This window comes from Gekko japonicus, unplaced genomic scaffold (genome assembly GCF_001447785.1).
Source record: "Gekko japonicus isolate JY-2015 unplaced genomic scaffold, Gekko_japonicus_V1.1 scaffold631, whole genome shotgun sequence".
NCBI lineage: Eukaryota > Metazoa > Chordata > Lepidosauria > Squamata > Gekkonidae > Gekko > Gekko japonicus.
In genome coordinates this window covers 365583-376801 of record NW_015168670.1, presented here as the reverse complement: position 1 = coordinate 376801, position 11219 = coordinate 365583, and the positions used below count along the sequence as shown (strand labels likewise).

The following is an 11219-nucleotide window of genomic DNA, read 5'->3' as shown; positions in this document are numbered from 1 at the left end:
TTTAAATCGTCTCCAAGCTTCCCCAATAGTTTTGACCCTTTCTACTTTTCCTTTCAGTTTCTTCCTCACATGTCCCCTCATATCAGAGAAGTTACCCCTTTTAAAGTTAAAAGTGGTTGTGTCAGTAATTTTAGGCAACTCCCTATTTATACAAACGTTGAACTCAATAACATTATGGTCACTGTTCCCAAGCGGTGCAATCACTTTTACATCTCTCACCAGGTCTTGGGTGTTACTTAGGACCAAATCCAGCATCGTCTCTCTCCTGGTAGGTTCTGTGACCATCTGCCCTTCCCTATTTATACAAATGTTGAACTCAATAACATTATGGTCACTGTTCCCAAGCGGTGCAATCACTTTTACATCTCTCACCAGGTCTTGGGTGTTACTTAGGACCAAATCCAGCATCGTCTCTCTCCTGGTAGGTTCTGTGACCATCTGCCCCATAGCACAGTCATTGAGTGTGTCTAGAAACTCAATCTCTTTTTCCCAATTTGAACACTTATTGACCCAATCAATGTGTGGGTAGTTAAAATCACCTATTATGACACAGTTATTTTGTATAGCCACTATCTTCATTGATCATTTTATAATCCTCCTCTATCTTTTGATCTGGTGGGCGATAACAAACTCCCAGTGTTAAGCTTCCTTTTGGGCCCACTATTTCAACCCATAGCATTTCCTGAAGCGAATCCAATTCTCTTACCCTCTCAGTCTTACTGGACTGTATACCCTTTCTGACATACAGAGCCACCCCACCTCCAACCCCCCCATCCTTCCGATATAATTCATAACAAGGAATCACCGTATCCCACTGATTTTTCTCATCCCACCAAGTTTCTGAAATTCCCACAATGTCTATTTACCCCCCAACACCAAGCATTCCAGCTCCCCAATTTTACCTCGGACACTTCTAGCATTTGTATATAAACACCTATAGTTTCCCATGTCTGTTAAGCCCGCAACCTTCCACTTGCTGCCTCAAGACCTTGCCAGGCAGTCCATATCAGCCACAGTCTCAGTGGACAATTCTAATCCATTTCCTTGTAGAAAAGTAACAGCTACCCCTTCATCTCTTTTAGATGAGCCATCCCGAACCAGAGACTTTTAATCTCCTGTCAGCTTTCCCCCAATATTCAGTTTAAAAACTGCTCTGCCACCTTTTTGATTTTAAGCACCAGCAGCCTGGTTCCTTCTTAGGACAAGTGGAGACCGTCTCTTTTGCACAGCTCCCTCTTGTTCCAAAAAGCATCCCAATGCCTAACAAACTTGAACCTTCTGCCCCACACCATCGTCTCATCCACGCATTGAGACTCCTGTGCCTGTCTCTCCAGCCCTGCACGTCGAACAGATAGCACTTCTGTGAAGGCTACCTTGGAGGTCCTGGCCTTGAGTTTCCTGCCTAGCAGCCTAAATTTTTCCTCCAGGACCTCACGACTGCATTTCTCCACATTATTGGTGCCAACATGTACCACGACCACTGGCTCCTCCCCAGCACTATCTACCAGCCTATCTAGAACACATGTAATGTCTGCTACCTTCGCACCAGGCAGGCAAGTCACCGTATGGTTAGTTTGCGGGTTTGCCATCCAGCTGTCTACCTGCCTAAGGATCAAATCACCAACTATCAAGAGCCCCCCTCCCTCCCTGCCAAGGGATGGTTCCTTGGTGCGAAAGCTGAAGAAGACGTCCTGAGAGCACATTCCCCTTATCCTCAGCATGGTGCCCTGTTTCCTCTCAACCCTCAGGCTCCCTGACAGTGGCGGGCCTGCCATATTCAGAGTAGGACATATCTAACAAGTCCCCGAGAGTCTTCTCCATGCGCCTAACTGACTCTTTTTGCTTCTCCAGGTCAGCCACCTTGGCCTCAAGGGAGCAAACTCATTCCCTGAGAACCAGGAGCTCCTTGTATCGGGCCAAGACTTCTGTCCAGTGGGCAGATAGTCATACATGTGACACTCAGTGCAAAACACTGGATAGTCCCCAAACCCCTGCTGGCATTCTGGCTTCATAATTGCTTTTAAAAATAAAGTTATATATAATTCCCCTTTTAAAATCCTTTGTATTTATGTGGTTCTCCTTGTAGAAGTCTACTTACCTTACCTTTGAAAGAGTGGTATGCAATTGTGTGTAAGGAAGAATAAAATTTCTTGGCTTTGTAGTCAGGCTGATGGGGCCCCGTGATGAGCTTGATAACTCAAGTGAGTGTCTCAGACAAAATAATTGCCTCAAGTTTAATAACTGTAATCAGACATTCGCTATAGTAGTTAACTGATGCTAAAATTAACACAGCACCATAATATTTTGAGTTTAGAAGTGACTATGAAAAGAAAAATGCCCATTCCCAGGGAAAAGGTTCCATACCTTAGCAGAACTTTTAGTTTCACCATGTGATTTTCCTTTGAAATGTATTTGCTAGCACTAAAAATAAATCATGGTAAGTGTAAGTTTAGAATTCTTAGTGTCCAAGGATATCAGCCTTGAATTTGCAAGTAATAAGCCTCAGGGGTCTTTCCCCCAAAATACTTTACTTTGCAGCCCAGCAGTTTCTTACCCAACAGTCTGCACAAGTATCAGTGGCATTACAAAATGAATAGGTGGATGAGTGCCATACTATAAACTTGGTTCAGTTGGATCTCTGAATGGGCTACAGCTGGATTTGGGCTGGTTTTTTTTATAGCTAGGATCCAAAAAGCTATATCAACTATGCCCAGTGACTCGGGCATACCCAGGAGCTGGTTCACATTTAACTCTGTGTGTGTGCATGCACAATTGTAGGTGCCCTGTTACATGACATATAAAGCAACTGTTCTGGGTCTAGGTGCCCTGCATGGACTTTGGCTGAGTCCCAGAGATCTCTGTGTTGCAGAGGACTCTGGGAGAGACCCCAGTATTATTGACCCAGACACAAATCCTGTATGCAACACAGAAGGCACTCTAGAACAAGGTTCATCAGATTACTAGAGGTAAAAAATTATGTTTAGGATATACTGGGCAGGACACTACTGTGCTTTTTTTAGTAAAGTAGTAGTAAAGTGTCCATGGTCCCTGGGGTTGCGGAGAGTCGGACTTGACTGTGCGACTGAACAACAACAACAAAGTAAAGTGTTTAATTGTTGTAGAAAAGAGCAAGAGTCCAGTAGCACCTAAAAGACTAACAAAATACGTGGCAAGGTATGAGCTCTCATGAGTTACTGCTCACTTCGCTACCGGACTCTTGCTCTTTTCTGCTGTTACAGGCAAATACAGCTACCCGTCTTGTTAAATTGTTGCCACTGTAACCTACAAGATGCATCTCTTAAAAATATGCTTTCAACCTGTCCAGTTTTTTTAAGTTATTACACATATCAATTTTGTATTAGAATATTCAGACATTTTTTGAGGATGCTTACATACTTTGAAACTATTTGCCTGTCTCCTGGATTCTAACAGGTGGTCAACAAAAATGGACCATCCATTACTAAAAAAGGCACAGTAGTGTCCTGCCCAGTATATCCTAAACATAATTTTTTTTGCTAAATAAGTCACAACTTGAGGTCCATAGAAACAAGAGGTATAAGGTTTAGGGATATATCCCATTGCTTTGCTTTCTTGATGTCTGTTAATGCCAACAGAGTAAATGGTACTTTTCCCCAACTGTTTACAGGCTCTTTTGAAGTGGGCATTGCTGTACTCCTTGGTGTCTGCATCATGGTTGTATTGGCAATCCTGGGGTACTTCTTGCTCAAGAACAGAAAAACCTATCGCCGGCGACGCCAGCCAACTACTGCTGCCAACTCCACTCTCTCTTCAGTCCTCTCCACCACTGAGGACACCGAGCACCTGGTTTACAACAGTACAACGAAGCCTATTTGATCTTCCCCCAAGAGCTGCCCTCCACTTCTGAGGCATGGGACAGTTTTTATTTACTGTTGATGCTTTTGAAACCAAGGCCTACAGCTGAAGGATTTCCCACCTTCCATAAACTGCTGATGAGCTCCAGCCATTTTACTACACTTAGTAGTTCTGAATAACTCTGGCCCCTGAGGAGAGGAGGAATGATAAGACTAGTTCTGCCTCAGCCTTTTCTCCTAGTGATACGTCAGTGCCTCTATTTGTTGCTGTTTCACTTGATTCTTTGAGGCGGAAGGGAGTTCATTTGAAGTAAATGGACTTATTGTACCCCTTTCAGCCACAGTATGACTTGGTGTGGAATTCATCCTCCCACAAAGCCGCTGTACTCTGCATTAATCCCCCTGTGTTAGGCCTTTCCCCTCATTTCACATGAATAGCATCAATACCTTAAAAGCTACCTGATGTCTCTGGGGTCCTGTGGCATAGAAATGCACTTGGCAGTCTTTCAACAGTTTCAAGGTGAAAATAGAAATTTCGTAGAGTAGAACTGAGCTAAATCTTTCAGTAGCTACTGATTTCAAATCTCTTGAGGCCTGTGATGGGGTTGATCACACCCAGGGCCAGTGTTCCCTCTAAGCTGAGTTAGTGTGAGCTAGCTCACAGTTTTTTAGCCTCCGGCTCACATATTTTTGTTTTCACTCAGGAATGATGGCTCCAGAGCAAACTAATTTATGCAGTAGTCAAAGCGCTCGCTCTCAACTTTAGTACCAGTAGCTCACAAAGTAGAATTTTTGCTCACAAGACTCCACAGCTTAGAGGGAGCATTGCCCAGGGCTGGCTGAAGCAGGTCTTGGCAGTGTGGGTTGGAAAAGCAACTGGTGTCTGTTGCCTCCTTGACTTGTGCCCCCTTGGATCCTGGGCCTAAAACCCCCTTGGTGCTGTGAGCACTGCTGGAGCTCACCTTGGCCTAGATGGCACAGGGGTGAGGCTGGTCTGAAAGATAGTGCTCCTTGCCTCCCCCCCACACCACCGCCTTCCACTAGTTGCGATGCTACAAGGGGCTGCTTGGGTGGTTAGTGTGCTGTGGTGGTCTAGGTGCCCCAGTGAATATACACCATAAAGCAGTACCCACTATTTTTAAAATTAATTTTAATGCACCTAGAGTGTGTGCCTAAATGACTGAGAAGCTAGGCCTGTATTTTCTCCTTCTGCTTCTACCTCCAAGGTTGCCATTTCTACTTTTAATGTTATATAACTAGTTTTTCATGGTTTTACCTGTATGTATTTATTTTTAGACCTAAAATGTGACTTGAAACATATGCCTGGCTTTTCTAGCTGGTCTTTAGAATACAAAGTGATTCTTTTTCTCTCTCTTCAGATACAGGAAATTCAGATGTGTTTTTGCTAAGCTAGTGCCAATGCTGATTCCTTATAGTCAGCTTCACAGTAGTTTTGGAAGACAGGAGAAGAAGAGATTGGATTTATATCCTGTCCTTTACTCAGAGTCTCAGAGCAGCTTACAAATTCCTTTCCCTTCCTCTCCCCACAACAGACACCCTGTGAGGAAGGCGGGGCTGAGAGAACTCCTTCCAGAACTGTCCTTGAGAGAACAGCTCTGACAGAACTGTGGCTTGCCCGAGGTCATCCAGTAGCTGCAAGTGGAGGAGTGGGGAATCAAACCCAATTCTCCCAGATTAGAATCCATGTACCTAACCACTACATGAAAGCTGGAACTTTGTGTTTTTAGAGGGCAATAAAAAGAGAGTAGTATGAAGGGGAAGTAGCAGCTTCCCTTTCCCAAATGGGCACAAATGAACTGGGGAAGGGGGTACATTCAGGGTGGTGGGCACAACTCAGATAGGTATGTGGTCCATAATGGACCATGACTGGAGCTAAATGGGTTGCCCATTGTTGTCCCCACCTAATTGAGAGGGGAACAAAATGCCACCTATCAGCTGAGAAGGAGGTGTTCTGACCTCTCCAGACTTGGGGCCACAGAGGACGCTTCTCAGGTGGGGGGCCCAGACACTGCCTGTGTCTCCTAGATTGGAGGTGGCATTCTGAACCCTTCCTAGAGGGGGAGGGAAAGCTTCCTGCTACATCCCAGAGCCTTTTAGGGATGTAGGAAGGGGTTTTTTTTGGGGGGGGGTCAGAGAACATGGTGTGCCTGTGCCTCCTTCCCCCAGCCTCATGAGAGGGAGCTAGAGGCTGCACAGTATGGCTTCACTGGCCACATGTTGAGCACACCATGTTTTGGCTCTCCATATCCTTTCTTTCTCCCAGCTTCAGCTGTCAAAACAGAATATACAAAGTCATACCCTATGCTCATGTTTTAATGAAGCTGCTGATCAGAACACTCCTTTTGCTGTTGTATTTTATGTTGTTGTTTAGGGTTAGATGTCTCATTTTCCACACTTAGCTTCTACAATCTGAATACTTACTCTGTTCCCTGAGTGCTGGTCTATGACCACCAAGTGGAAGCTGCTTCAGACAAATAGTAGTTAGTCCTGTGAATTACACCCCATCATGTGGCGAGTTTCATGTCAGCACCAGCTTTCCTAATGGTGGCATCTGTAGGATGCTTGGAATGGTAACGTGTGGCTACCTGCTGCTGCAGAGGCTCTTTCAGTCAGGCTTAGTTGGTAGTTGCAAAGAGTAAATCAGCCTCCATGTGCTTCCATACTGGCTGACTGACAGTTCCCATTTCCACCCTCTGAAGTGAGTGCTGCTGAATTCAATATTATAGCCAAATATTGCTTTGTGAACCAAAGCCAATACTGGTACTCTTTCACTCGAGGGCACCTGTTAAGGACTTGTATCCTGAAACTGTGATAATTTTCATTCCATGTACTGAATATGAATGCAGTGGAATGTTCCCTTACTCAATGCAGCTAAGCAATAGCAGAAGGCATTTTTGTCTTTGTATGTTAAGTGTATGTATATAAAGATATGTGTGTGTATTTTAGGTTTGCCTGTTTTTTAGTTCTTGGATGTAAGCCTCTCTTGGCTGAGAAAACTGGCACAACTGTCAGGGACCATACTGGGAGTATGAAATTATACTTCAAGTGTTTTCCCCACTTGGGCAGCCTTCTCAAGTGTGGGACTGCCCAAGCACACCCCTCAGTCCCCACTTGGGCAGTGTGGGACTGCCCAAGCACACCCCTCAGAGAATGGCACAATGGGACTGAGAAGATGTCCTGGCTCGCAGTTGTGATTCTGACAACAAGGATGGGACAAGAGCATGGTAGTTGGCAGGTTTTGCTACATTCATGGTATGCCGGCACCATCCTCTCTTCCTGAAAACCTTCATTGCCCTGAGCCCTTATACGTGTGGATCTCTCTCCCACTGCAAATGAAGATTTTAATAAAAAATATTTTGTTCGTAACACACTTACTCAGAAATTTATTCTCTTACGATCCTAGAATTCCTCTTGCCCTGGTGACTTCAAAGAGGCCCGAGGAAGCAAACGCATTGCAGAGGCCAGGCCTCTCATCATGGTGAACTTGGTTTGCTGCACTATAACGGCAGGTGCAACCCTGAACTAGGTCACAGTGATCACTTCTGATTAATTAGTACACAATACTAGGGAAGGGCATAGCCTGAAACTAGGCCTCCAGTTAGTCAGAGGAGTTTGGTGTGGGAGAAGAGCAAAAAAAGCTCTGCCTTCACAAATCTGCTTCAAACTTAGTGGTATATTTGTGACTATGATGTAAATTGTTATCAGTGACTGGCTTAGGCAAAAGTCAGACTGTTCTCCATTTTTTTTAATTGCATGTGTTCTTTGAGCAGCTCTGCCTGACTTGCGGGGAGGGAAATGGCACTGGTGACTTCTATAAACACCTAAGTGTAAATTTGACTGAAGAGGTATGAAATAAACAGAGAAATAAAAGTCAAGGGGAGGCATAAAGGCTCAAAAGTGGAGTGTCAATAAGGCAATGGCAAAGCTTTTTCATAAAGGAGTGAGTCTGGAGGCATTGAACCAATCACTTTTAAGCTAACTTACCTCAAAGAGCAGATGTGAGGGAAGGGGGGAAGGGATGGTGTATGCTGCCTTCTCTCCCCCTTGGAGTGAGAAATTAAGAGAAATTGTTATCAGTGACTGGCTTATCAGTGACTGGCTTAGACAAAAGTCAGACTGTTCTCCATTTTTTTTTATTGCATGTGTGTTCTTTGAGCAGCTCTGCCTGACTTGGGGGGGAGGGGAATGGCACTGGTGACTTCTATAAACATCTAAGTATAAATTTGACTGAAAAGATCTAAATTTATATTCTAATTCTCTAAAAATAGAAAAACCTCTAATCATGGACATCATGGGGCCTGAGATGTGTGAAGAGCAGCAGCTATTGTTGGAAGAGTCAAGTCAAAAGAGTCAAAAAACCACTTAAACATGGTGCTCCTGTTCCTATCTCTCCTTATAATAAAAGAGTTTTGGTGTGCCTCCTGGACACGCTTCCACAGCCATTCTCACAGTCTCCCAATCCCGTGGCTGCATTGGCTCACTGCATTGGCTCAGCCCCACCCACCGAGCTGGTGGGCAGCGTTTTGCCCTCAGTCTGGAGGGAGCCAGCGGAGGGGATGGACACTCCGCCAAAAAAGCAGCGATGGAGAAGGAGGAAGACTTAGCGAGCGGCGGCAAGCAGGGGAAGCACTCACCTTCGCTGCCCCTCGTGGCCCCTCTCCCTTGGCCACAAGGCTTGCACTTCGTCAAGGTGATAGCTCAGTGGGCTGCACCACAGAGAAGGCTGCCCAGCACCTTTCAAAGGCTCCCTTGCCTTCCTTCAGCAGCAGCGCCAGTGCCAGGGAGGGTCTGGCCTAGAGGAAACGAGCTGGAAAGCTGGACTCTCTCCTGAGGAAGACACTTCTCTTGGCTCCTGTGTGGGACTAACTGTGACTAACTGTCCCCTCAGTGGTTGTTGGTAGGCAACCAACTTCTGTCAGTAAAAAAACACTTTCCTGTCATAATACATTTAAACCGGCTCTCTCTCCTTTTTGCCTCCACCATGACTGGCTGGCTAATGAGGTGGGCCAGCGACCATCAAACCATTCTCTTCAACCCCCTGCTGTGCGGCTGACTTTCCGCTAGGGTTGCCAATCTCCAGGTGAGATAGGGTTGCTAAGTCTGAGTTAGGAAATTCCTGGAGATTTGTGGGTTGGAAGCTGGAGAGGCCAGAGTTTGGGGAAGACCTCAGTGAGATATACAGTTGCCAGGTCTGGGTTGGAAAATGCATGGGTTTGGGGAGGGGAGGGGCCTCAGCATGGTACAATGCTATGGAGTCCACCAAAGCAGCCATTTTCTCCAGGGGAGCTGATTTCTGTCAGCTGAAGATCAGTTGTAAATAGGGTTGCCAAGTCGGCATGACTCACTGGCGGGGGAGCGTTGCTTCTATCCGGGAGCTGGCGAGTGATGCGCGTGCGCCGCCAGAACGTCACAGGAAGTGACGCACGACATAGAGCATGTTGGGGGCGTGGCCCAGATCGTCGGGGGGGAAACCATATGGTTATCCCCCGGATGATCTGGGCCACGCCCTCAACATGAGTGATGTGGCTCACCTCTCGTGACGCAGCTTCGGGGGGGCGGAGTTCCCTCCAGGGCCCAATTCCGCCGCGGCAGAAATCGGGCCTCCAAAGCGGGGGTTTCCCCGCCCCCACTTGGTAGCCCTAGTTGTAAAAGCGGGAGATCCCCAGGCCCCACCTGGAGGCTGGCAACCCTAAGGTGAGACCTAGGGAGCTCCCGATCTTATTTATTTCTACAATTTATTTCTACAACGGGCCTTATTCCTAGTGAGAAGATAAAGCAGGGGTTCCAAGCATCCCAGGAAGACCTAACAGTGCAGAAGCTTAGGTGTTCTAGAGGAAGGGTTTAAAAATCCCCAAACGGACAGATTTTTACTATTTTTCTGTAAACATAGGGTACTCATAAATATTAGCAGAATCAGTACAAAGAAAAGAGATCAGAAATATTAATATGCTACCAGTATCCACTGAACTATGCCCTTTCAATCATTCTTTACAGCCTTACTGGAGAACTAAACATACAAGAGGAAACATGTTCATACCAAATAAAAAAGATAAGGAGACACAGATTGGGGAGGCAATTATTAAATCAAGCTCCACCCACCCCACCCCGTCAATAAAGAACACATTTACAAACTCCTGGAAAATGGAAAAGCAAGAAGACTTTTTGTTGTAAATATATGCTTCAGGTATATTCCGACTAACAAATTACCCTCCTGAAAATAATCAGAGCACTTGATTTCAATGGGTGAAATGTATCGGTAAAAGACCCATTACTATATCCTAAAAATAAAGTAGTATTAAAGCCAAACGAGATCACTGTTGCAGTTATATACAGTTTCACATAGATGATATTGAAAACAATGCAATGGAACAAAAACTAAAAGAGGCTCCCATAGCACTTGATGTTTATGTATGTATTTTAAGTACTAAAAATCCCAAAAAGGGAAAAAAGGCGTCTGCTTCCAAAATGAATGTACCAACCAAACTGGCACAAAACACTGTACAAGCTCTTGTGAGCTCAAAAGCTTTGCACAGTGTGTGGTAAGAAATATTAAAATATAGAAGAAGGTTTGGGTTTAAAATGAACCAAATAAGTTTATGAAATCCATATACAATATCTGGCTCTGCCCTGGCTAGAAAAAGAAAAAAAACAGGCTTGACCTTTCTTTCACTAAGGAGGTAACATATTCAATTCCCAGGGAAACTCCACAGATGTGAAACTTGCCAATAACCCCAATTTCCTAGACAAAAAGATGTATGGTCATTTGACCAGCTGGCAAGACAAGCTAATTTCCTGAAATACAGAGGGTTCACACACACACACCCTGCTTTAATCTCTCTGATAAACATCAAAGCACAGTTTATTTCCCTGATTGGGGAACACCTGGAAGAAACAATGACACTGTATTGATCCTTTTGGAATGTGAACTTTTGTTGTGTGAAACCAAGGAAGGGATTTACAATCCCTACTTCTAGGAAACAATTTGTAATAAGCAATTTCCACTTCTAGATGTTAACTGTGATACAATTGTTAAGGGACTTCTTTGATGTTGGGTTTAAATACTGGTCAGAGCCCACAGATTTTAGCTGACTCCAAAGGAGACAGCCAGAGAGAGGCCTCTCGACGCGCTTGCATGGGGTGGAATAAACTTTGCTTTGCATGTTTATTTTTCTGTGTGAATTATATCAAATGTTTAGGAATTAGAACTCTGAATGTTTTGCTATAATAAAGATTAGTTTATTTTAGTGATTTCCAAGCTTGCACATCTGCCTTTGGTACGGGGCGACACTCAGGAGACACACACGAACTGAGGGGGGAGTGTGGGTGACATGGGTAAGCACGCTTTCACAGACAATGTGCAGACAC

At 44.9% G+C, this 11219-nt stretch overlaps 1 protein-coding gene across 2 annotated transcripts in view; it reads left to right on the top strand.

Annotated features, from left to right (window-relative positions):
* Positions 1-4507, top strand: part of SPINT1 (serine peptidase inhibitor, Kunitz type 1) — a 41830-nt gene extending 37323 nt beyond the window's left edge. For both annotated transcript variants that reach the window (XM_015415335.1, XM_015415334.1), the window contains one exon: positions 3647-4507. In XM_015415335.1, the coding sequence (XP_015270821.1) occupies positions 3647-3855 (209 nt within the window). In that variant the 3' untranslated portion in view covers positions 3856-4507. The remainder of the gene's footprint in view (positions 1-3646) is intronic.
* Positions 4508-11219: the final 6712 nt, after the last annotated feature.